We start from the raw sequence: 27,420 nt of genomic DNA, 5'->3' as shown, positions 1-27,420 counted from the left end.
GAAGGTCTCTGGGGTTCCGTTTCTTTCCTATTACCTTTTGCTGCATTGGTCTCCCTAGACGCTCAGCTTTATATTTTCAATAGAGAAAGTCCACTGGTCTTTGCCTCAATACCTTTCCCTATGCTACAGCTTTGAAAATCTCTAAATCTAAGGCCATTATAGGAGTCATTTCATTTGCTTCTCACATCTACAGACAAGTTTCCTTCACTCCCTAATGGCCAGTGGCTTACAAACCATTGTTTCAAGTATTTAACTTATAAAATCATTCACATATATAATTTTATTCATCATTTCATAATGTCCATTATCATGGACATAATGGTCATTAGACTTCTTGAGCTCTTTCAACAATATTCTACTCTAGAAAAAAAGAAGAAAGAAAGAAAACCAACCAACAAACAGAAATCTGCTGTATTTTGGGGAATTGTTACTAGAAACACAATAAACTAAAATTCTTTGCCAGTAAGCCCTACCCCCTTTATTTTTTAATTTTATTTTACTTTTAAACTCTACTCCCTTTATTTTTTTATTTTTTATTTTTTTTAATTTTTATTTATTTATGATAGAGAGAGAGAGAGAGAGAGAGAGGCAGAGACACAGGCAGAGGGAGAAGCAGGCTCCATGCACCGGGAGCCCGACGTGGGATTCGATCCCGGGTCTCCAGGATCGCGCCCTGGGCCAAAGGCAGGCGCCAAACCACTGCGCCACCCAGGGATCCCACTCTACTCCCTTTAAATTCTATTTGTTGCTCCTTTCAAACCATACAGATTAAGTCTCTACCACTTCAATGTGGAAATTCTTCAAAGGTTTGAAATCAATGTCTCTTATTCTCCAGAACAATCTCTACCCACAAATCAGAACTCTAGAGAATAAATAATGTTAAAATTAGCAGATTTCAGCATCACCTACCTATTGATTAGACTGGTGAACAAGTTATTGGATATTCTGGTAATTTGAAATTTTATTTTTTTTAATTGGAGTTCAATTTGCCAACATATAGCATAACACCCAGTGCTCATCCCATCAAGTGCCCCCCTCAGTGCTCATCACCCAGTCACCCCCACCCTCCACCCACCTCCCTTTCCACCACCCCTTGCTTGTTTCCCAGAGTTAGGAGTCTCTCATGTTCTGTCTCCCTTTCTGATATTTCCCACTCATTTTTTCTCCTTTCCCCTTTATTCCCTTTCACTATTTTTTATATTCCCCATATGAATGAGACCATATAATGTTTGTCCTTCTCTGGTGGACTTATTTCACTCAGCATAATACCCTCTAGTTCCATCCACATCGAAGCAAATGGTGGGTATTTGTCGTTTCTAATGGCTGAGTAATATTCCATTGTATACATAAACCATCTCTTCTTTATCCATTCATCTTTTGATGGACACCAAGGCTCCTTCCACAGTTTGGCTATTGTGGACATTGCTTGAAATGTTAAATTTTGAAGGGCTTGATATAGATGTGTGATTAGACTGTAGGCATCTAATGAGTTTTAGTATCTTAGGTTTGGGGGTAAAAGAAAGCCTTATATTTCTTTTATTAACCTTTGTAACCAAGTTTCTTCTTTTACCAAACTCACCATTTTTGCTCTATGTTTTACTTTTGGTGTTTGTAGTCCATTTTCTGCCTTATGCCACCACATAAGTTGGCATGGCCCCTTCACTTACCAAAATGCTGATATTTCCAGGCAGCATGGGTTGCAGACTTCAGTGAAGGTTTGGGGGTATGGAGGAGGGTTATATTTTAGGCCATCACATCAAAAGCCTTAAGATAGGATGTTAACCATTGCTATTCTTCAAAGTTCTTCTAAGGAAGAATCTTCACTGGTTCTCTCTCTCTTGCTTGGCCCCTAGCCCTCCTGCCATGTTGCTAGGTCCCCTGTCTACTTTGGACTTTCTTACCTATCGTGTCTACTTCATGCCCAACAACCTTTCAAATACATATTCAGGGACTCCTGGGTGGCTCAGCAGTTGAGCATCTGCCTTTGGCTCAGGGCATGATCCTGGAGTCTCAGGATCAAGACCCACATCGGGCTCCCTTCATGGAGCCTGCTTCTCCCCCTGCCTATGTCTCTGCCTCTCTCTCTTTCTCTCTCTCTCTCTGTGTGTGTGTGTCTCTCATGAATGGATAAATAAAATCTTAAAAAAAACCCAAATACATATTAATTTCTTGCTTCTAGCCCAAACCAGCTATACTCTGAGGATTATCTTTCCACAATTAAAAATGGCCTATTATAGGTGTTTGACCAGATAAAGACAGTTTTCTTCCAAAGAGGAATTCTGCTCCCAGCCAGCTCCTACAGTAACACTCTACTCTCCATGCTATGCAGACATGGTATAAGGACATGTCCATAATGAAAGATCTATGGCATGCATGTTTCCACTATCCTTTCTGCCATAAAACGCATTAATCAACCACAACATGCTTTTCCAAAAATGGCTCAAAATCTTTCTCATCTATGGTTGAAGCTCTTGCCAAAGAGCCCTTTCTGCTAAGGTCCCAGATTTTACCAGGTAGTGTCCTCTGCAGTCTCATGATTCTAGGGACCAAAGAGGGTCCCATCTTCAGAGTTCCCACTGTTTCTTAAGCTCTAGGATTGGTGGAGGCTTTCTGCTCCTACTAATCTGTAGGCTGTTTCACTCTTCTCATTTTTCTTTTATCACGTGTCATCAAGCCCTTGCATTAAATTTCTTCCTTTGGAAAGCTTTCAAAATCTGTAGTATGTTTTGTCTCTTGTCTGTGAAATCCTATGCTGTAAACATCAAGTCAGATCTTTAAGCCATCCCAACGTGGCTACTTCTGTGTTGGAGATTCCCTGCCTTCTCCACATCCACGTACAAAAGCCTTCTACATCCACTCTGCTCTTTGTTTAGGGGGCTCACTTCTACAAACTGCATTACCTGGGCTTGTGGCAGTCAGGTAGATTCTAACAGCAGAATGGAAGGTGGAGGACAAAGTGGGATATTAAACTCTCTAGCCCCCTGCTGGCTTTGTCTCTTTATCTAAAACCATGGGTTGTTAGTTTCTTCCTCGTGGCTACGTGGCATTCCAGATTCCAATCACAATTTCCTCCTCTTCCCTCTTCAAGCCTAGGAGTGGTCACAGTAGCTTTCTGCTGCTCTTTTCCTTGGGTCCTCTTCCATCTGTCATTGGCCCTTAATCCAACCCACCTCTTTATAAATAGTCCTTTCTTTAAAGTTTCTTTACTCTCTCTTTTTGAGAATGCCATCTGCTTCCTGCCAGGACCATGACCAACACAATGGCATACTTGTGTCTGACAACCCACCCTTTGTCACCGCAAACTCTCAGGACCCTCTTTGTACTGTGCTAAGGCATAGAATAGGTACCCACACTGCTCCATTGGTTTCTGGCTTCTGATTATTGGCTCTATTTCCTTCTTATATATGGTCCTGCTCCTAACCTTTACACTTAATGTTTGATTTTGGTCTCCCCAGGTTGAAGACTTCCCTCTCCCTAAAGGACTTTGGCTCTGACTCACTCTCTACTTCTTCTGCTCCCAAGTATCCCTGGGCGATCTGTCCTAGTTAGAAAACCCTTAAGCCTAATCTTCTTTCCCAACCTGCTTGACCTAATCATCGCAAAGCAGGGAGGAGCATATTTGGGCCTACTCTGTGTTACATTATTGTCATTCTTTCTTTGGTCTACTCTACAACCCCCTCCCTGGGCAATCTTAACCATTTACACCTCTGAAATTTGTCTTCAGCCCTAATCTCTCATGTGAGCTCCAGATCCATATATTCAATTGTCTATTCAATACTGCATATCGACATCTCCGTAGTACATTAAACTAAACATGTCCGAAAACAAATTCATATCGCCCTTGATCCAATTTCCCTCCAGTGTTCTGTATCTCAGTGGATAAAGCCACCAGACCCTTGTTCAAACCAGTCATTCTAGACTCTTCCTTTTTACTCATCCCACTCATCACTTATGCAATTAATCACCAAGTAATGCTGCTTTTATCCCTTAAATCTATCTCAAAGCTATCTGCTTCTGCTCTTCATCCCTACCTACTACCCTTGATGGTGGCAAGTCTAGGGTATTACCACCCTTCTCCCGAACCACTGCCATAGCCTCTCAAGTGGTCTCCTTGCATCCACTCTTGCCACTCTTCAATCTTCTCTGTGCTGAAAATGAAAGAAAAACCCTATAGCATTGTCTACAAGGTCTTGTATGTTGTCCCCGTAAACTATTTCAGCCTTCAGGAGACTTCTCCTTCTCACTACTGTGCTTCTTTAGGTGTGACAGGTTTCTTTGATTTCAGAATCTTCTCATGTGATCTTCTCTCTATGGAAGGTTTGCCCTCTTCTTTCCTTTTACCCATCCATTAGATTTTAGTTTACATGGATGGTATCTCCTCAGTAAAGCCTTTCCTGACACTCTGCCTGGCCAGGCAGCATCCCCACCATTTTATATATACCCAAGCACCCTGTACTTCTCCTTTCTAATATTCTACAGTATTCTTATAATGATCTGATTGGTGTTGTCTATCCCAGTAGTCTATAATCTTTACCAGGACATAGACTGCCTTGTATTCACTGCTGGCACACACAGGAGGTGCTGAGTAAATGCTGCACTTCCTTTTCCTACTGTATATATGTTCCATATTTTTGTCTCTTTTTCCTGAAGGTACAACAATTCATTTGTTGTTACTGGAGGGAGCTTCTTTAGCCAGTAATTCTCTCCATTTTAATACCATTGCATTTATTATAGAGCACAAATAGAACTGCTGCATACATTTAGAACATGATACAATATTTTAAAAGTACATTATTTTTTAAAAGGTACATTATTTTTACCTAAGAGGAAGTGTTCTCATTTCTATGGGTGAAGGGAGAGATAATCATGCATATGAGGGATTGGCATTGACTGTGGACATTAAGTCAAATGATCAGAGGATTGGGGTTTGCTTTGTGGGTGATGACACATCCATATTTCTGCCTCTTCCCTTCATTCATGTAAATTAAAGCAACAGGATCTGCCTTTGTGTAAAATTTCCTACAGCCTGTTAATAGGCATTGCTGCAACTATAAAATTGAAGAGACAGAGGAATTCTGCTTATTTGTTTTGAACTTGGACACAGGGAGTTAATCATCTATAGAGCTCAATTATTGCTGGCAGAACTTGGAGTATTCTAAAATGAACAGCTTTGAAACATCTTTGCTTTCTGAGCAAAGCATGGTGGGATGAGTACTAAACTAGGAGTCCAAAGACTGGCAGTGTAGTCTTGACTCGGCCTGTGTGTAACCATGAATGCCTCCCTCACCTCTGTGCTCACATAACACAGACTATAATACCTCCACTCAGATACTCACAGGGTCGCTGTAAGAATCAAATAAAGAAAGCACAAAAAGAAAGGTACATTAAAAAAATATCCTATGAAGGGTGGGAAATGTTGATAGATAGTGATACTTTAGATGCCTTATCTCACTTTTACCTCAGATCACCTTCACTGGAAGCTGGCATGCATTATCCATTTTTCACATCTTACTACTATAGAAACAAATGCATCAATAAGTTTGCAAGTCAGAAGACAATCAAGGCTGGGCAATCGGGGAATAAGAAGAAATAATGACACCTCAAAATTATGAATCCCACAGTGGTGCCTGGGTGGCTCAGTCAGTTATGCATCCGACTCTTGATTTCAGCTCAGGTCATGATCTCTGGGTCGTGAGACCGAGCCCTACATTGGGCTCCATGCTGGGTGTGAAGCCTGCTTAGAATTTTCTCTCTTCTTCTCCTTCTGCCCCTCCCTCCCCAACTCACACACCTGCGTGTGCACTCCCTCTCTCTAAAAAAACAAAAAAATTAAAAAAAATTATGAATACCACAAATTGGCAACTGTTCCAATTTATATCAAGATGAAGAGACTAATGTTCGTTACATTCTATAGACAACAGATATGTGTTAACAGCAAACCAGTTTATTTTCCAGGGATCAAAATGACATGCTAAATAGTAATTGAAATATTAGATTTGTTTTTATACAATATGAATCTATTTCAAATATTGACAATTTCAAACAAAAGAAACCCATTTTTTTTTCTTTCACACAGGTCTTCATTTTGTTAGAAAAAAAAAATCCTTTTAGTACAAATGCACGTGAATAAAATGTATGACTAAATCTAACCATTTAATTGCATTGAGTGTACCCCTTTGACCTACTTAGTAAGTATGGTGGGGTCTGCAGCAGTCCAAGTCAGTTATGAGTCCAAAGCTTCAGATTTGGCATGGATGGAAAGGTTAGGCTGGATGAACCCATCCTTACTTTATTAACCTTAATATTTCCTGCCCCATACATAATATATCAATCTTTTATAATATACCTTGTCTTATACAACCCATGTTTCTGAAGTGTATGCAAAGTATATTTTTAGAAATTGAATTATTTTTAAACATATTAGGTGGGTTTACCATTTAGAACATTCATGTGGTGAGTCCTTTTTCTTAGGTTGAATTACATGAAATTGCTGATAGTTGAGCACTTTTGACCTACAGAAATGGCAATTTCATATGGGTCAGCACAATAAAAAGTGAAGAATCATTCTTTCACCTTAAAACAGAGTACATCTACATATAAATAACCTATTTATATGCATTTAGGCTACTGTGCCACTTTTGGAGAATGGGGATGGGGGAAGGAACTGCCAACTCAGCATTTGGATATATGGATAAATTCAAATTATGCCCACTGATTGCCCTAGCTGCCTCTTTGAGCAGTAATATATGTTAATTAATACATTGAGGGGCAGAATATAATTTAATACAAATGGAAACATTCTTGGCTTTACAGTAAGTTTGCTATGATGAAAACATTCCGTCTGTTTTCCTAACAATTAAATAGCATGTGGGTCACCATAATGACACAGCTGCTTAGATGCATCTCCATTTATGTTATCACTGGAAATTAAGTGTGTGTGTTGGGGGGGAGGGTTATGCTGCTATTTTAGTGCAGCTGTGCTGTGGGTTTTGGTTAATGCTCAGTGAAGATCTGGCTCCCATGGGGCAGTTGTGATGAAAGAGGGTGGTTGTTTTCTAGGTAAGTAACCTAATCATAAACCAGGACCTTTCCTCCAAGTCAGTGATTAAAGAGCAGTTTTAAAATTCTGGAAATTTGGGTTGGGGAGGTCAGGTGGGCAGGAAGAGATTTGTAGTCTGTCTGTTCATCACCGCTGGCAACAAAGCATTGAGTATCTTGCCATTCACTGCTGTTGAAAGTATAATCAGTTCCTTCATGCATCCAGCCACTGACTTCTTAACCATAAAGTGCATTCAAATACTGTGAGCACAAATAGGAGAGCCTGGAGTGTGGGGATATGTGTGTCCTTAAGAAGTTGTGGGATACACCGCCAGCCTGCGATGAAGTCCATGTAAGGCTGCCAAGAACTAAAATTTTGAAGGGTGCACAGAATCCAGCCATTGAATGAAGACATAACTTGAAACATCAAATGTAATAATATAAGAGTCATTATGCGTTTTGGAAAATGTAATGCCAAAAGGGAAGTACATGCCCTATCCCAGGCTTAGCCTACCTGCTGATCCCTTCTGAATGGCGCAGAATGCAGCTGACAAATCTTGATGTCTGCTATAGTAACAGGTGCACCAGAGGCAGGCTTACTGCTAAGTTTAGCTCTGCATGTGGGGATTTCATACTTTGCAGCCCCTTGGAGAGAGGAGTATTGGCAAAAGACTGTGTATAAAAGTAGAAAGCATTTGGGAATTTCACCACCAAGCTAGATTTAGATCAGAGTAAAGGGGACAGTCTAAATTGGTAACAGACTAGTGAGAGCTGCATGTCTGGTGGAGGTGGCATTAACCTGGCGTCCATACCACTTCTCTCTCACCACCACTGCAGTTCCTGAGGGAGCATCCTGTGAAATTTAATGACCACCTTTTAGGTGCAAGAGAGAACAAATTCTTTTTTGATGCAGATAGAATTATTTTAAGCAGGTAGAATTGAACACATGTGTGTTAGTTCTTTGGTGGCAAGTAGATGACCAGCCTTCAAATTTCTAATTTGTAAACAATTCTCATCTGCTTTGATTCCCTTTTGAAAAGTTCATTTTTTAAAAACTCCAATTCTTTCTCCACTATTGGCATATAAGGCTCCTTCTGAGAATGGAATTTTAAAAAATATATTTCTCTTTTAGGTAATAAGCGAAACACTTCATCTTTTGGCAGGGATCAGGAAGGGAAACACATTTTCCAGGAAAGACAAATGTGACATTTGAGGACATTGATCTTAATAAGGATTTGTAGGAGGGTGGTGTTTAGTCCTTTCCTCCTTTGTCTTTTTCTCACACTCAGATCTAAAAGGAGCCCAGTGACTAAATAGCTCTCTGATCATTTTTCAGAAAGAAAAACCTGGCACCCAGAGACTTGAATGATTTGTCCAAAGACACAATCATACAGTGACAGAATGCCAAGATCATTTCATTTATGCTTTAAAGTATAGTTGTGCCTTTTCTGCCAGGGCCATCTTTAAACAAGATTCATATTATGTTCAACTCAATCCTGGAGCATGACGGGGAGGGAGAAAAAGGTAAAGAAGCTGCACGTATAATGTAAGGTTCATTGTCATGAGCACATTTTGACTTAATTTTCCCTTGGTTTGGGGGAAGCTCATCATTCTGGATTTTTGCAATACATCTGCCATTCTGAATTTTTAAAAGTCCAGTAATAGTAATAACACAGATATAAAATGCACATTTTTATCTTTTTCCCCTTCTCTAGATGAATTTGTTGACCAGAAACTTCATTCTGCAAATTTGCTCTTTAAACTGCAACAGTTTTTTTTTTTTTTTTAATATCGTCTTTGGTTTGGGAGAAATCCAATGGCCTTAGATGATAAAATCACTGCTCCTTTGGAAAAGGGTTCGTGGTCCCTTCCATTAATCTTTGACATGATTTAGCTTCAGATCAGCAGAGGCAATTCTTTGGGGTCCAAGTGCTAAATTAAGACTTGTCCTTTTCTTGGGGGTACCCTCTTTGAACAACCAGCCCCTTCAAAAGCAGATTTTTCTTGTTCTTGAAGCTTCCAGGGATCCTATGTTTTTTAAGATAGCTGCATATGAATTTCTGTGGTCTGAGGTTTGCTCAAGGCCCAGGCTCTCTTTGGTTACTATGGAAACCTGCCCTCCCAACCAGCTGCCATTTCCTTTATTCCTGGCAAAGAATGAGTCTTAAACCTTTTAGATATCCCACAAGCAGAACCAAGAACAGCACAAAAAAATCATGAATACCTTGTTAAATAGACAACTTGTTGATTCCCTACATGGGAAGCCACATGCAACAAAATAAGCTTTCCTGGACGTCAACATGCAAGGGTTTAATGAGATCCAAGAAAGCTTATATTCATCCTGGCTTTAAGGAGTGGGGATTCGACTCTGCATCTCTACATCTGTGAATTGAGGAACACTTTCCGTGCTCTCGGAAGTGATGGGTGAGATGACATGTTTAAGCCGAAGAAGCATCGTGAAGAGCAGGATGAGGAGAATGGCCAGGAGGCTCAGGAATAAGCCCACGTACATGTAGAGGTTGGAATACTTATCCGAAGTGTTGTCAACCTCTGTCGCCAGGGTAGGGAAATGGGCCCGGCCGGTGAGATTTCCATGGTACTTGAAATGCACCTCCGTCATCACTCAACACATCAGATGGTACCTGTTTCTGTTTGCTTTCTATTGCCCTCGAGGCATTCCACAGTCACTTAGACTATCTCTAAATATACTGGAAGTATTCTAACAATCTCATGCAAAGCAATCACGACCCGAACAAAGTCACTAGTGCACAAACCAGAAAATGGTAATGTTCTAATTGGGCAATGGCCACACTCTGTCCTCCAACACAGCACCCCTGTCCTAAATAGATTTTATCAGAAACTCTTTATCATTAAAAAAATAATATATAGATAACTTATGTTCCACAGTTCTACTCTTATACTGATTAAAACAAATATGGTGAAACTGTTTTATAATACTGGTATGGGGACAACAATCTCTGAGTATTAAATCAGACTTTTACTCTGTTTTGATATAGGGAAAAAGGCTCTCTGTTCTACCTACAGCTCGTCTAAGTGTGCGAGCTAATTATGTGGATTTAACTGGGTTCTTCTGTGAGGAGACTTCCTAAAAACTTTTGTACATTTCAGGCTCAGCATATCTGAGTTTTCACCCTTCTTGTTGCTCGGAATTTCCCCTAAGTATGGAGGTGGTAAGGTTCCTGCCCAGCTGGCACAGCTTGAGGGTTGTAAGTCTAGAGGACATGTGTTGATGTGCCTCACCGTAGGCTGGAGCCAAAGCCAGACCTGGTAATTTTCAGAAGGAGGAAGTCTCAGAGATGCTGACAGCAGTATGTCTAGGCTCAGAAGATGTGACTCTTCAGATTCTTCAACAGATTTATATTCCTGAAAATCAAAAACAGAAATAGAAGATTCAGGTATCTTAGAGAAACAGATGGCAATTTCTTTTGAAATACAAATTAACTGACATATTGCAAAATGTTTGCTAAGGGCAAATTAGTTTTAAAATGATATCCTGAATGCTTTTTTCTATGTGGTAAATGGCTATTAAAGAAAAGAAAAATTCAGATCACTGAACAGCAACTAAGAACTAAGCTAGATTAGTTTTCCAGACTAATTTGCCATAAGATTTACCCAAGGTACTTCATAAAATATAGATCAAGGGTCCTGCAGTAGACTTTCTAAATCATAGTCTCCACAGTAGGGGCCTGGAAACCACTCTAGAGAGTTGGATTTTATTGGTCTAGGGTGGGGTCCAAACCCTAGTATTTTTTTTTTAACCCTGGTATTTTTAAAAGCTCCCAAGTGACTCTCAAGTGTGGCCAGGATGAGAAACACTGCTCTGACTTACCCAGGAAATCTTAGTGCTTAAAATAAAGAAGACCTAGGGGTGCCTGGCTGGCTCAGTTGATAGAGCATGTGACTGCTGATCTCAGGGTTGTGAGTTCAAGCCCCATGTTGGGCTTGGAGCCTACTTAAAAACAATAAAATAAGGAAGACCTAAATCTAAGGACTCATTTTTCAAATTCCAGGTCCCAGTGCCATGGGTAACTTTAACAAATCATAGAATTTTTAAGAATGCAGCCTTTCCCTAATTTTATTTTTGTGTTTTTTCTTTCTCATTTAGGTCTGTGGAGGGAGAATACACTCCCCCCCCCCAGTATTTGTAGATTGGAAGGAATTAAGAGGGTACTCTGCTCTGAGCAAATAACTGTATCTTGCAATAAAGACAGAAACCTTGTCTTTATTGGCAAAAACATTCCAGTGTGTGAATAGGGTCAACTATTTACTGTTGGCATCTTACAAAATGATTTAGCTTGTCATTCTGAACATGAATTTTGAATATTGGTGACTAAAATAAACAACATAAGCCTCCATCACCTGTCAAACTTCTATGTGCAATAGTAGCAGAGGTGTGACAATGTAGCCTAGTTCTGTCTCTTGTTTAACATACCTGAGGAAAGTTAATAGAAATAGCTCCAATGTTTAACATACCTGAGGAAAGTTAATAGAAATAGCTCCAATGATCACGTTATTCTTCCAATAACCTGGAATTTTGCCCCCAGCCCTGGAGCACTTAAAGTTTATATTCACTCATCCACATTACTATACTTTCTGTAATCTGCATGATTCTTAGTCTACCTATCTACTGCCCTACTGCCCATGTAGAGCCACCTGGTTCACAAGAAACAAGGGCAAAGAGACAGGCTATCTTTTTACTGTCTTTGGAGGGATGGTCTAGGAAACATTTTTCCAAAACTTAAAGGTACATTTATTTTGATTTCTGATTCACTAAGTAGAAAAGACAATCACAGTAGATATCCTTTAGTTCCCTCGAAACACCATCTCACAAAGGCAATGGTTTATCAGAGCAGCTTGTTACAAATGCAGATTTCAGGGTCTGTTCTTGGGAGCTCCTCCTCCCCAAACCACTTGGTTCTTGACATTGCTTGTTCTCCTAAAACCAGGTTTTCTCAAGGGCATGATGCATGGACCCCCTATGTCATTTGAAATGTAGATTCCTAGGCCCTACTTTGGACCTCCTGAATTCTAGGATCTTGTATCAAGGCCCAGGAATATGCATCCTAAGTCCAAGCTTTTCAAGTGGTTCTTTGTACACAGAGCTCTGAAACGTAACTGTAGGTCTTTCTCTCTAGATATCCCAGCCAAAGAACATAGCTAATCAGTCTTATTGGGGGTTTGGGGCCCTACTTAAAAAATATTTAAAACAGGGGATCCCTGTTTTAAAGTCAGTTATGGCTCAGCGGTTTGGCGCCTGCCTTTGGCCCAGGGCGTGGTCCTGGAGTCCCAGGATTGAGTTCCGCATCGGGCTCCCGGCATGGAGCCTGCTTCTCCCTCTGCCTGTGTATCTCTGCCTCTCTCTCTCTCTCTCTCTCTCTCTCTCTCTCATTCTTTCTATCATGAATAAAATAAATAAATAAATCTTTTAAATATAAAATATCATGAATAAATAATAATAATTATCATGAATAAATAAATAAATAAATCTTTTGAAAAAATATTTAAAACAGCATTATGGGTTGAATTGTATCTCCCCAAAACATATATTGAAGTCCTAACACCTTCTACCTGTGAATGTGACCTCACTTTGAAATAAAATCTTTGCAGATGTAATCAAGTTAAAATGAGGTCATTAGGTTAGTCCTCATCCAATATGAGTGGTATCCTTATCAAAGGGATGACAGAGACAGAGATTGGAGTGATCCAGCTACAAGCCGAGGAACGTCAAGGATCACCAGCAAACACCAGAAGCCAGAGGAGCCAAGGAAGGATTTTACCCTACAGACTGCAGAGAGAACATGGCCCTGCTGAAGCCTTGATTTCAGATTTCTAGCCTCCAGACCTAAGAGAATAAACTTCTGTTATTTTAAGCCACCCGGTATGTGGTACTTTGTTTACGGCAGCCCTAGGAAACGAATACACAGAATAATCACCCAGAGTCCCTAGTGTTTTGGAACCTTTGGGGCAATGTTTTTCAACGTGGTCCCAGGAAGTCCCTTCATCAGAATCACCTAGAGATGCTTATTACAAATACAGATTTCAGGGACGCCTGGGTGGCTCAGTGGTTGAGCATCTGCCTTTGGCTCAAGTCATGGTCCCAGGGTCCTGGGATTGAGTCCCCACATCAGGCTTCCTGCAGGGATCCTGCTTCTCCCTCTGCCTATGTCTCTGCCTCTCTCTCTCTCTGTGTGTCTCTCATGAAGAAATAAATAAAATCTTTAAGAAAAAAAAACCAAACAAATGCAGATTTCAAAGTCCTGTCCCTTGTTTTTTAGATCAGAATCTCTAGGGATAGGACCCCGATATCCACATTTGTGACAAGTTAGCCACTTCGAATTTCTAAGCACGCTCTGCAAGGAATGGTTTCTAGTCCCTGCTGCCTTCAGGATCAGTTATGAAGCTGTCTGAAAATCTATGTACCCGGGTCCTTCCACCAGAGGCTTGGATTCAGTAGGCCTGAGTGGGGCATGAACATCTGTAATCTTAAAGCTCCACAGATGATTTTGATATGCAGCTAGGCCTGAGCAACACCACTCTACAGATACAATAGGGCTCTTCAGATTCAGAACTCTGATAGTCCCAGGCAGCCCCCACAGAGGCAGCAGTTCTTCACTTGCCCTCCAGTAGAGAGGTGAAGGAAAATAAACACTCACTGCTGTTGCAAGCCAAGTGGGAGACGCCTCTTTACCATTAGAGTATCTTTTTAGTCTACTATGGGCCTCACATGCACAGATTTGGATAAGTCATACTCCTTGGGTTATGGGATATTGTCATCATGGGTGCATCCATGGTCCCTTTTATTTGTTTACTTAATAGCACTCATGGAAAAAAATTAACATGCACGGACAAACATCTGTGAACAAACACCCACCAACTTTAAGATTGAGAACAATCAATCACTTAGATGGACATCTACCTATGCTCTTCCCCATCTCGCCCTACTACCTACTGCTCCCCCAAAATAATCAATACTCCAAATTTTTTAATAATTACATTGCTTTTATTTATAGGTGCATGTGCACACACACACACCTATGCCTAAACAATATGTTGTTTAGTTTTATTCATTTTTAACTTCATAAAAAAGTGTCAAGCTATATGTCATCTTCGACTTGCTCTTTTTACTCTATGGTCTATTACCATATGATTTCTTTACAACTATTCAAATAGGATGAAAAATGGAGTCAAAATTTGCAGGCCAACATATTGCCTATGGAATTCTCTCCATTCTCCTTAGCTTGGCATTCAAGGCTGGCAATGCTCTGGTCTTGGCTGACCTATATCCTTCCACTACCCTCCATTCCCAGAAAGCTGGAATGTTCACTGTCACCAGTTCCTGGCCTCCATATTTTTATTTGACCAGTTCCTTTCCTCTTGACATTCCTCTGTTTGGGGAAATGCTATCATTCTTTGAGGCTTGGCTCATGAAACTGAACTTAATTTCCCATCCAAGTCCTAATTCCCACATGCTCTGTAACATTCCCAGAGAAGTTACATTTGCCTAATATTATAAATATGTATTTCATGCATTTTCCCTCAAGTGGTAATTTATAAACCCTTGAGGATCTCTTCTCAACATTCTATCCCTTAACCTTGCCCACAGTAGCCGTTGGGTAATTGTTGAATAAAGGCATGGATATGAAGAAATGCACCTGGCAGTGACAATTTGAAGAGAAGCATAGTCTTATTTTTGTTCCAATTGCTAATATTCCTTGGGGAAGAGCCTGAAACTCCTTTTTCTTTTTATTCCTCTTCCCCATCTCTTACTGTGCAAAGGAAACTAGATTCCTGATTATAATCTGGAACTAAGGAATAATCACTTTGTTAGAAACTTTGCTCTTGAAGGACAAACTACATTGGATGGGTTTACAGCCTTAAATTTTAGGAAGTTTCATTGTGTCTATAGATGCTTTTCAGTGACAATTGATAGTACATTGTCTGCCTCCTACACAATCGACCCTGAATCTTCCTCAGTTCTGAATACTTATTAAATATTTATTAGAGTTCTGTGAAGCTTAGAGAAGTTGTAGAGAACAGTGATCTCATGTACAGTTGTCAATTTCTTTACACATTCTGTCTGAGGGTTTGGAAAACTAATCACATATTTCTTAGAACCTCTATAGTCTGCAGGAGACCAAACACCCCTGTGAATTCAGAGATGTCTACTGATGTTATTTCTGAAATCCATTAAGGCCTTTGAAATGAGTAAATGAAGAGTTAGGTATTGGGGAATCCTCTTTGTTACTCTGGTCCTGTATCTGTGACAACTTCTCATAACAGCTTTCCAAAGAGGATTGCCACAGCTCTCATTGCTAACTAATTAATGGGTTGTACAGATAATGTGATTGCTCTGTGAAAAGCTCTGCAACATTTGGGCAGAAAAAGCACCATGCAATTTCAACAAAATTGAAATTCTATTGATTCTGAAGAATCTGATTTTCATGGAAAGACCCTGACACAATTTTAGTAGCCTGCAGTCTTTTCTGGGCAGCTCATAAAATAATAATCAGTCTCCAGTCTTTGTAAAAGTGATGGGAAGCTGTTGAGGGATAAGGAGGAGAGTGGAGGCTAGGAAAAAGAGTAAAGAATTAGAGGGAAAAGCAGGAGAGATAGAAAGTGGGAGGAAGGAAGGAAATGTGAGGAGTAAGATGATGAGGGATGTGTAATAAGAGGTGGGAGAGAATGGGTGAATAAAAAGCAGAGATAAAGATAGGGACACAGGAAAACATTGGGAAAGGAGGGAGAAGAAAGAGGTGGAGGGAAGTTTGGGGAAACCACGGAAAGTGATTAATTTAATAATGGTCCAATTTCCACTATCAGCCTGAACATCTGGTTTTCTTCACTTTTAATGTAAATCAAAATACTCACAAGCGATGTGAGGGCATCTTTGGTTTTCTGATGGCATGTTTTGTCACTAACCTGGTAAATAAAACTCTTGGTAATTAAAGAAAAATTGTTGTGTTTTGGCATGAACGTCAAAATGCCAGGTCTTCGGTAATGTTCGACATCAGCACAGCATATGTAACCTCACAGAGGTAAAATAACGTACCCACCCAGATCATGAAAGGAATGTGGAGCTTTCTCCATCCATCAATCCTGAAAGGAAACCCTTGGGCGAAACTTGTTCCTACTAAGAGCAACAAAGTTCTGCCTGGACCACCCAAATCAAATCGGTATTTATTCAGCAAATCTTTGAGTGCCCACCAACTACCAGGCACTCTGCTGAGTGCTCAGGATATACAGAGAAATGTACCCCAATCTCTGTGTTGGTCCTCAAGGAACTCCTAGGAGTTACTTTCGCTTTTTTATTTAACATAATGTTCTGAAAACAATGCACTGGTGATTTTGCATTTTTCTGCACAACACTCGCAATTCCACCAGATAGGTAAGGAAAACGATCCGTGGAATAATTCAGAGGATAGAGCCAGAATTATCCATTGCAACAGCTTGCAGGAGTGAAGGCAGGCTTTCTGTTTGTATTTATCTGCTCAGTGTGGGGGCGAGAAAACTAAGGGAGGTAGAAACTGTTAGAGTATCTAGTTTCACATCAGCCCCACGAAAAAACAATTCCAGCAGCAAGTGCTTCTTCAATGGCTAGAGCCATTAAGTAATAAGCTTTCTCAAGTGGGAGCTGCTGTATCTTCTGCTGCAGATGGTGCCTATTTGTCACACCTGCCGATAAATAAGATAATACCGCTCATTTCACCGTGAATAATATCATAATATTTCCAAATCTCTCTTACCTTTCCTGGCTTATGGGATGAATGGGGCTGGCCATTTAAGTATCCCTTTTGAAGCTTGCACCGTCAGGCAACTTGTTCAGGAACACCTCTGGCATATCTGGAAAAATAGAATGAAAGCCTCATTTTGCCAGAGAAGCAGGACTACATTCGCGCAAGGAATGCTTTCTCTTTCATCCTCCTAAAGAGTCAGACCTTTCCAGCGCAAATCCGGAAAGGCACCTTGTATTAGTTACTTAAAATGCTAGTTGCCACTTACAGCTTCAGAGTGCAGTTTCAGATGCCTGCTCCTTAAAAACTCCAAAGAGCCAAGAGGAGTGCCTGTTTGGATGTGCATATACCATCTGGAACACTTGAATGCAAGCAGTCTGAACACTTAAGTCCCCAGGTCCTCTTTCGCAGGCAACAGAGTATGCGGGAAAGGTAGTGATTCAGCTCAGCTCTGCTTTAGTGGTGTGCAGCCCAAGAGGGAGGAGATAAGAGAGAAGCTGAGAAGCAAAGTTTGTATAAGCCTCCACTTTAACCCCTTCGAGGCTCCCTCATGCAGCTGTAGGATTAGTGAAGACTCCCTGTCTTTGTAAATGCTGCTTCATGTGTCATTTAAGATGATCCGATTGCTCAAATTAAGAGGTCTTAGAGTAATATATGCATGCCAGCATGCAGTGGTATTTAAATTATTTCACCTTCACAAACAGAATGGATGCATATTATGTGTTCCCAGGTTTGGGAAACTTTTTTTCCACCAACTGAATACCTTTATTTTTAATTCTTTTGTGGAAATTTAACATCAGTTTTGAAATCTAGGTCTGAGTTTCTGACTGGGGGAGTCTAAGCATGAGGCAGAATGTCTTTGAAGAAAGTGTATGTATCCAGGGTACATGTTCCATTATAAATGGCATGTCCACCTGTACTTTCAATGCCCCTACTGTGTTATATATATTGTTATATGTGGCAGGAGGAAGGGGATTGACATTTCCTGACTTTCTATTCTGTTCAAATGATCAATATAGAGGACTTCATTTAACCCTCACAACGACCCTATGACATGGATATTCTTATCCTCATTGTACAAATTAGGAAACTGAGCCTCAAGGAGGAAGGATCTCATGCAATTTAGTAAGCTTGGAGCAAGTGTTTGAAAACAAGGCAGCTCGAGCCCCCAGTTCTCTGCTCTTTTCTCTGGAGCAGTGGTTCTTAATCTTTTATGGGTCTTGGATTCCTTTGAGAACCTAATAAAAGCTGTGGATCTTCCCCTCCTTCAAAAACAGGTGTAGAATTGCCATGCTCTGTGGCCGGCAGGTTAAGAACAGCTGGATGGCGTCACGTTGCTTTTCCAACATTATAACATCAGTAGTCCATCGTTCATTCACCAACTCATGGTCACAAGCAATTTTTATTACGGAATTGATAAATAATAGTATATGATGATAATAATAGTATAATAATGGTAGTATATAATAATAACCATGTAATGCCAATCTTTAATAAATGACTGTAGTGCTCTTCCCTCTACCCCCCAATTCTTCTTAACAAGCTTTGCATCTTCTATATTTTCCTCATTCTAGTGGTTACAATGGATGGAGGCTCTCCTTCAAATCCTTAACACTTTACTGGCATAGTTTAATACCTTCTGGAATAAGCTGGGGTTACTCAAATTGGAGTGGTATGCTCAAGGCTCATGAAACTACAGAGTAAACATAATGCATTCTTCTAGAGGATTAGTTTTACTTGAAAATTTAGGTAGGGAGGGGCTAGGTAGGGAGGGGCTAGGTAGGGAGGGGCTAGGTAATTTGAGCGATACTTTTCAATATAGTTTCTATGACAATAAACACATATTGTAGAATAAAATGCAAATTTTGTACGAATTTTTACAATCAAGCGTGAGACTTAAAATTTGTACTCATGGCAGGACCTCTGCAGGCTACCCAGTCTTCTGCAGAAATATATGTTCACTCTATTCTGACATTTGGAATATTTTGGTGGAAAACATTGAAGGTTACAGTGCAACAAACACACCATGGATTTTGAGGTCAGATAGACCTGGGTTTCAGCCTTGACTTTGATCTATATTTTCCAGGCTACCTTAAGAAAGAAAGCTTCTTTGAGACTAAGTTTTCTCATCTGAAAAAGTGGGAAAGACTATCATCACAAGGGTGATATGAGAAAATGCCTCTGAAGCATCCACTACATGATGCTCAATAAATGTTAATATTGCCATCTCAAATTTTTAGATGTCAGAAGAGAATAAGGCTACTTGAATACAAGGTTTTGCCAGGGGCAGTCTAATTTTTCTTAGCTAATTAAAACAAAATAAGCCCTAGGTAACATGATATTATTAAAAATCAAGTTTCCAGGGATCCCTGGGTGGCGCAGTGGTTTAGCGTCTGCCTTTGGCCCAGGGCGTGATCCTGGAGACCCGGGATCGAATCCCACGTCGGGCTCCCGGTGCATGGAGCCAGCTTCTCCCTCTGCCTATGTCTCTGCCTCTCTCCCTCTCTCTCTCTGTGACTATCATAAATAAATAAAAATTAAAAAAAAATCAAGTTTCCAGGGAGTCAAGTTTCCATCAATTGCCCCTGCAACGGATGGGAAATTCTGAAGTCAGATCATCATATACAGAATTTATAAAGGAAATGCTCCAGAACAGAGTCCAAGAAATAAAAGGAAGTCAGACTGGGGAGGGGAGTGGGAAGGAAAACTTGTGAAAACATTTCTTTAGAGAGATTTATTGCCAAGCTTAGATTCCATGCCACCTGCCACAGGAGTGCTGCAGTAGGGGGGATATGTTACCTCCTTCATTTCAACCCTAGCGAGAGGGTGTTTCACTAGAACATGCAGAGAGCTTGACATTTGTTCCCTGCAGTAGAGGCAGAGGATTGGGGCTGTTCTCCATTCTGAGAAAGCTAATATGGCCCTTGGCAGGAGGACAGGGTTGACTGTGTTGGGATTGGCTGGCATTCCCAGGATTTGTCAGGGCAAGGGACGTTTGAATGTTTCCTGGGAATTAAATGGGGGCCATGCAAGAAAGAGAGAGAGCCAAGGTGGGGTCACCCTGGACCCTGTCTAATAGAACCACCTAGAGGGATGGAGAGACCCCAGCAAAAAATAGCTGGTGATAGCTGTCGGTTTCTTAGGGGCTGAGGAAAGAGTTGTAAACTGCCACCCCGAATATAAATGCATCAACCCAAGTCTCCCAAATTGTGCCAGAGGAGTCCCCAATGATGGGGGCCTTTAAAGAACCCAAAGAAGAGCCAGAGACCCAGAAAGTGGGAAGCCATTCATTCTACCAAGGAAGATTTGACTAATCCCTTTACTTGCTTTTCTAGTCCTGCTCTGTCCTGGTGAGGGTCCAAATAGGAGTTGGAAGTGGAGAGAAAAAGAAGAAAACCTATCACCTCTTCCTTCTCCAAAGGCCTTAGCATGGAGTGGGAGAGGGACCTTATCTCTGAGTAAGCCCGAAGAATTTCATTAATATCTCGGACTGAATATGTTCTGATTACTGAACCAAATTCATGTTTTGTGACTTTGAGTGATCTGATGATTATTGATTCTCGAAGAAATGAACAGAAAAGTCATGTGGTCTGTCCAAATTCCTATCCACAGTCAGAAAAAAATGTATCCCAATGGAGTACGTTTTCTTTGCACATTCAAAACAAAATGAAGCTGTTTTTTGATCCTATCATGTTATACTTTAAAAAAAATATTGGTTAGACTAGTTAATTCATTCTTTAATTTGACAAACATCTGAATGCCTGTTATGTGGCAGGCATTGGGTTAGGAGTAGGAGACACAGTGAAATGAAAATCAGTCCTCACCTTCAAATTGCTAATTGTCTATGGCAAGGGTAAGCAAACTTTTTCTGTAAAGAACCAGATAGTAAGTATTTTAGGCTTTGTGGGACATGTAAGGTCTCTATTGCATATTCCTTTTTTTTTTTTTGAACCAATTCTGTAAAAATGCCAAAACCATTCTTGAGGGCTATACAAAAAGTGGTCATGGGTCAGAGTTAGCACATGGGCCCTAGTTTGCTGGTTCTTGCTGTGAGGAAGAAACAAATTCTTAAAAACTACTACTTACCGTACATTTATTATAATGGAAGTTGTGTTTAGTGCACTTGGAGAGGAGACACAGAAGAGCGTTGCCTAACTCTGACTGGGGAACTGGGACTTCCAGAAAGCAGCAATGTTGATTCAGGACCTGAAGGATGAGTAGGAGTTAGGGTAAAAGGAGGTGAGTGGTATTCAAAGCAGAGGGAGCTGCCCATATAGAGACACCAAAGCTTGACAGTTTGGTTTGCTTTAGAAACTACAGAAGGGAATAATGAGTCTTTTTATAGGGATTCTATTTATTTATTAGAGACAGAGAGAGGGGTAAAGGGAGAAGCAGGCTCCCTACAGGGAGCCCAATTCAGGACTCAATCCCAGAACCTCGGGATCATGCCCTTAGCCGAACGCAGATGCTCAACCACTGAGCCACCCAGGTACCCTAGGAGTAATGAGTCTTGCAGAGGTTAAACAGTTTGCTCCAGGTCACACAGCTGGTAAATGATGGAGCCTAATCTCTTAGCCCAGCTGTGTCTGACTTTAAACCCATGCCCTTAGCTCTAAACCCATGTATCATACTCCTGCCCTGTACTGAAGCTGTCTACAATCTCCTTCTTAGTATTTGCAAGTCAGCAGCTCTGTCTAGCTCACTCTTGATTCCCCTGGGGGTGAAAATGTCAAAGTTCCCAAAGGGCTTGAAGGCCTTAAAAAGACAGTGAATCAATAATGTCAGATTGTCTTGATTAGAACCCTAGTTCTCCCTTTTAAAAATAACCCTTCCACCCAATAAAACCTAGTATACATTGCTTAAATTCAGAGTTTGCTTATTTCATCCTTACAGAAAGGTGGTTATTGTGGGGTTTTTTTGTTTCTTTGTTTTATTGGTTTTTGTTTTTTTTGTTTTTTGCTGGTAGCTAAGCTCTAGCATAGTGATAATATAATTTCTTACCTTCCTGTTACATATTTAGACACTTAGAAGGGATAATACCATCTGGCTTGGACTATGGATGGTGATTGGCCCAAGTACTGCTCCTATCTTCATTGTTCATGTTGATGACCTTGGACAAGTAAATTTACTCAGCACAGATTAAATCTGTCAATTTTGTATTAATTGCCTGATGGGTTTTTATTGAGGTAGCCATGCAGCAAATATTCTCTGAAATACTCACCTTAAAGCCTCTCCTGTAATCTGAGAGTCAGCAATAATAGGGGTTTAAATGAGGAGGAATGATAATGGGAGTGGCTCCACCTTGCTGTTGCTAACCCTTCAGTGGTCCTTGTTCTTAACCAGGTCTGTGCTTTATTACCTAAGGAGCTCTTTCAAAATACAGAATGTTGGCGCTATCCCAGATGTTCTGCATGGCTAAGAACTGAGAATATGCATTTTTCTAAAATATTTATTTATTTATTTATTTATTTATTTATTTATTTATTTATTTATTTTAAAAGGAGTGAGAATGCATGAACAGGGGGAGGGGCAAAAGGTGAGGGGGAGGGTAAGCAGACTCCCTACTGAGTGGGGAGCTCAATTTAGGGCTCAATCTTATGACCCCAAGATCATGACCTGAGTTGAAACCAAGAGTCAGATGCTTATCTGATGGAGCCACCCAGATACCCTGAGAATATGTATTTTTAACAAGCTCCTCAGGTTAAGAACCACTGCTCTGGGGGAAAAGACAAGTAGATGCTTGATGAATTGACTTCACCAAAACTTTATCAGATACCTTGGTCTATGCATAGAAAATCTGCTTATTTTTTAAGCAAAAAAATAATAGCAAAAATAGCAAAAATCCTCCAATTCATATAGAACCACAAAATACCATGAATAGACCAAGCAGTCTTGAGAAAGAAGAACAAAGCTGGATGGATCACTCTTCCTGATTTCAAACTATATTACGAAGCTATAGTAATTAATTGGTAGTGGCATAAAAGCAGGCACATAGACCAATGGAACATAATCAAGAGGCTAGAAATAAACCCATACCAAAAAAAAAAAAGAAATGAACCCATACATATGTGGTCAACTTATATTTGACATGGGAGGTAAAATACTCAATGGAGAAAAGATACTCTCTTCAATAAATTGTGTTGGGAGAATGAAATTCACATGCCAAAGAATAAAACTGGACCGTTTTCATACACCATTCACAAAATTAACTTGAAATGGGCTAAACACTTATATGTAAAATCTGAAAACTCCTCGAAGGAAACAGAGAGAAAAAGCTCCTTGACATTGGTCTTGGCAAAGACTTTTTGGGTATGACACAAAGTGCACAAGCAATAAAATAAAAGCAGAAATGAACAAATGGGACTACATCAAACTAAAAAGCTTCTGCACAGAAAAAGAAATGGCCAACAGAATGAAAGGGCAACCTACAGGATAGGAGAAAATATTTTTCAAACCATGTATCTGACAAAGGGTTAATATCCAGACTATATATGGAACTCACACAACTCATTGGAAAAAACAAACGAGTAATCCAATCAAAAATGGGCAAAGGGCTGGAATAGACATTTTCCACAGAAGATATATAAATGACCAACAGGTACATGAAAACGTGCTCAAAGCACTCATTATCAGGGAAATGCAAATCAAAACGACAATGAGCTATCACCTCATACCTGTTCAAACAGCTATTATCAAAAGGACAAGAAAAAAGTGCTAATGAGGATGTGGAGAAAAGGAAACCCTCTTGCATTGTTGGTGGCAATCTAAACTGGTGCAGCCACCACAGAAACACTACAGGAGTTCCTCAAAAAATTAAAAATACACCTACCATATGATTCAGCCATTCCACTTCTGGGTATATATTTCAAATGAAAAGAAATAACTGTATTCACTTGCACCCCCATGTTTATTGAAGCATTATTTACAATAATAAAGATGTGGAAATGACCTCTGCTGACAGATGAATGGATAACTACATCTACATATGAAATGGAATACTGTTCAGCCATAAAAAGAAGAGAATCCTGCCATCTGCAAAAATATAATGGCCCTAAATATATATATATATATATATATATATATATATATATATATATATATATTGGCCCTGAGGCCATTATACTAAGTGAAATAAATCAGAGAAAGACAGATACTGTATGATATCAATTATATGTAGAATCTAAACAAAATATGAACTCATATAAACATAACTTGGTGGTTGCCAGAGTGGGCCAGTGAGGAAAATGAAAGTGTTCAAAGGGCACAAACTTTCAGTTATAAGATGAATTAGTCCTGAGTATGTAATGTGTAGCATGGGGACTATAATTAACACTCTGTTTGTATACTTGAAAGTTGCTAAGAGTACCTCTTAAAAGTTCTCACCACAAAAATAAAAGTAACTATGTGAGGTGGTAACTATATAAAGTAATGGATATGTTAACTAACCTTAAAATGGTCATCATTTTGCAATATATATGCCTATCAAATCATCATGTTGTACACCTTAAACTTACACATGTTATATAGCAGTTATATTGTAACAAAGCTGGAAAATATAAGGAAATTCTGCTTAAGAAGGGAGTATATGGAAGTTTATGGTTGTAATGTTTCATTATTCTGTATAATGGGCTTTTAGTACTAAATCAGGTGGATGCTATTGCAGTAATGAGTATGATGTTCTTTAGTGCACGGTGAGAGCTCAGACTGTAATCAAAACAAGTTTATGTATTTCAATAAGTTAAAGATGGCAGACAGATTACATGTGTATATTGCCTGTACATCCCAAAGTGGCAAAGGAATACAAAAGATATAATTTTGTAATGATGAAAAGAGAATGGGAAAGAGGCCATCAGTGGATAAAGGTTGGATGAATGCTGGAAAGCAGATGGAGGAGTGGTAACTGATAAAGCAGTATGGAAGAAGCCATGGCTTAGAATACTTACAAAGGGGTGAGACAGTGAGAGAGAGTCATTCTTGACTGCATAAATGCTAGGTTTGAAAAAGAGGATGAGTGAGATATGAGGCACAAGTGGGGAGAATAAATTAGTCCTATTTTTTATAGAGTTGATTCTCCCATGCCCTCCCCACTCTGGTGGACAGAATGCCCTGAAGTCAGATTTTATCTTTCATGAGCTCCAAAAAATGGAGTGTATTCTTTAAAGATATTGAGAGGTCCAAGAGAAAAGTATTTAACATTTTTGCACTTAGGAGTTCCCCCAACAAAATGGCTAGCTCACTAGTCATGTATATGAAATTCCCAATTGCTTTTTTATTGTCTCATTACTTCCATGTGAACAAAAATAACAACAACAACAAAAAAAAAAAAAAAACAATGACCACCAGATATTTGAGGAAAGCTTTCAACATGAAATTTGATAAATAGAGAAAAAAAGAAATACATGATCCTTGAGAGAGGAAAAAAAGTAAAGTGAGGCAAACACTCTAATTAGTATATTCAGAGATATTCAAGAAAACATTGCATTTATATCAGAGGAATAGGATATTTGAAAATGAATGATCAGAGAAAAGAAAGATCTCTTGAAATAAAAGTATCATTTCTGAGATAAAATTCAAGGGAAGAGCTGGAAGATAGAGTTGAGGAAATATCAAAGAAAGTAACATAAAAAAGACTAAAAGAAGCAAAACAAGATGGAAAAAAAGATCCATAGAGGGTAAACCTGAGAGACCCAGCATTTGCCTAATAGGAATTCAAGAGAATAAAATAGAATGATCAAAGAAACAATACAGGAGATATTTTCAGAGTATATTTTTGTGGAATTTCAGAACACAAAGTATAGAGACATCCTCAAGCTTTGAGAAAGAAAAGCAGGTAACCTAGGAAGAAATGAGAATGATATTGACATAGGATATCTTTTCTTTTTTAAAAAAAGATGTTATTTAGTTATTCATGAGAGACACAGAGGCAGAGAGACATAGGCAGTGGGAGGAGAAGCAGGCTCCACGCAGGAAGCCTGATGTGGGACTCAATCCCGAGACTCCAGGATCACGCCCTGAGCCGGAGGCAGATGCTCAACCGCTGAGCCACCCAGGTGTCCCTGGATTTCTTTTTAAAAAGTAATTAATTTATTTATTTTGGAGAGAAAGTGCAAGTGGGGGAGGAGCAGAGAGGGAGGGAGAAGGAGGGGGAAAGAATCCCAAGCAGACTCTGTGCTGACCACGGAGCTTGACATAGGGCTCAATCCTTTTACCTGGAGATCAGAGATTGTGACTTGAGCTGAAACCAACCAATCAAATGACTGAGACACCCAGGCGTCCCAACCTAGGATTTCTTATCAGCAATCTCACATATGAGACATCAGAGCAATGCCTTCAAAGTTCTTTTTTTTTTAAAAAAAGATTTTATTCATTTATTCATGAGAGACACAGAGAGAGAGGCAGAGACATAGGCAGAGGGAGAAGCAGGCTCCCTGCAGGGAGCCTAATGTGGGACTTGATCCCAGGACCCCCGTATCACAACCTGAGCTGAAGGCAGATGTTCAGCAACTAAGCCACCCAGGTGCCCCTGCCTTCAAAGTTCTAAAGGAAGATGACTTTCAGTACAACTTGAAATCTGGTACTGTGATGCCCCAGCTCTGGTTTTCTTTTCTAATATTCCCCTGACTATTCGGAGTCTTTTCTGATTCCACACAAATCTTAAGATGATTTGCTCCAACTCTGTGAAGAAAGTCCATGGTATTTTGATAGGGATTGCATTGAATGTGTAAATTGCCCTGGGTAGCACAGACATCTTCACAATATTAATTCTTCCAATCCATGAGCATGGAATATTTTTCCATCTCTTTGTGTCTTACTCAATTTCTTTCAGAAGTGTTCTATAGTTTTTAGGGTATAGATCCTTTACCTCTTGGGTTAGGTTTATTCCTAGGTATCTTATGCTTTTGGGTGCAATTGTAAATGGGATTGACTCCTTAATTTCTCTTTCTTCAGTCTCACTGTTAGTATATAGAAATGCCATTGATTTCTGGGCATTGATTTTGTATCTTGCCACACCGCCGAATTGCTGTATGAGTTCTAGCAATCTTGGGGTGGAGTCTTTTGGGTTTTCTACGTACAGTATCATGTCATCTGCAAAGAGGGAAAGTTTGACTTCCTCTTTGCCAATTTGAATGCCTTTCATTTCTTTTTGTTGTCTGATTGCTGAGGCTAGGACTTCTAGTACTATGTTGAAAAGCTCTAATCATCAAGACAGTGTGGTAGTGGCACAAAAACAGACACATAGATCAATGGAACAGAATAGAGAACCCAGAAATGGGCCTTCAACTCTATGGTCAACTAATATTTGACAAAGAGGGAAAGACTATCCACTGGATAAAGGACAGTCTCTTCAATAAATGGTGCTAGGAAAATTGGACAGCCACATGCAGAATAAAATTGGACCATTCTCTTCCACCATACAGAAAGATAAACTCAAAATGGATGAAAGATCTAAATGTGAGACAAGAATCCATCAAAATCCTAGAGGAGAATACAGGCAACACCCTTTTTGAACTTGGCCACAGTAACTTCTTGCAAGATACATCTATGAAGGCAAGGGCAACAAAAGCAAAAATGAACTATTGGGACTTAGTCAAGATAAAAAGCTTCTGCACAGCAAAAAAATCAGTCAACA

General features: G+C 39.8%; 1 protein-coding gene and 1 non-coding gene across 2 annotated transcripts; one reads left to right on the top strand and one right to left on the bottom strand.

Moving 5' to 3' along the window:
- Window positions 1–9,094: 9,094 nt before the first annotated feature.
- Window positions 9,095–9,658, bottom strand: SERTM2 (serine rich and transmembrane domain containing 2). The gene has a single exon (XM_055337520.1). It carries the CDS (start codon window positions 9,656–9,658, stop codon window positions 9,386–9,388), a length of 273 nt encoding a protein of 90 aa, XP_055193495.1. The 3' UTR covers window positions 9,095–9,385.
- Window positions 9,659–10,929: 1,271 nt separating this feature from the next.
- Window positions 10,930–11,002, top strand: TRNAS-GCU (transfer RNA serine (anticodon GCU)). Its single transcript has one exon. It is a non-coding gene; the product is annotated as a tRNA-Ser (tRNA).
- Window positions 11,003–27,420: the final 16,418 nt, after the last annotated feature.

The sequence above is a fragment of the Nyctereutes procyonoides genome, unplaced genomic scaffold (assembly GCF_905146905.1).
Source record: "Nyctereutes procyonoides isolate TBG_1078 unplaced genomic scaffold, NYPRO_anot_genome, whole genome shotgun sequence".
Lineage (NCBI taxonomy): Eukaryota > Metazoa > Chordata > Mammalia > Carnivora > Canidae > Nyctereutes > Nyctereutes procyonoides.
Note: the sequence above shows the minus strand (reverse complement) of the source record. Positions and strands in the feature narration are given on the sequence as shown.

What these genes read in the sequence shown, in the direction of transcription:
- SERTM2 (XM_055337520.1), bottom strand. Translation starts at nt 9,658, where the DNA reads ATGACGGAGGTGCATTTCAAGTACCATGGAAATCTCACCGGCCGGGCC.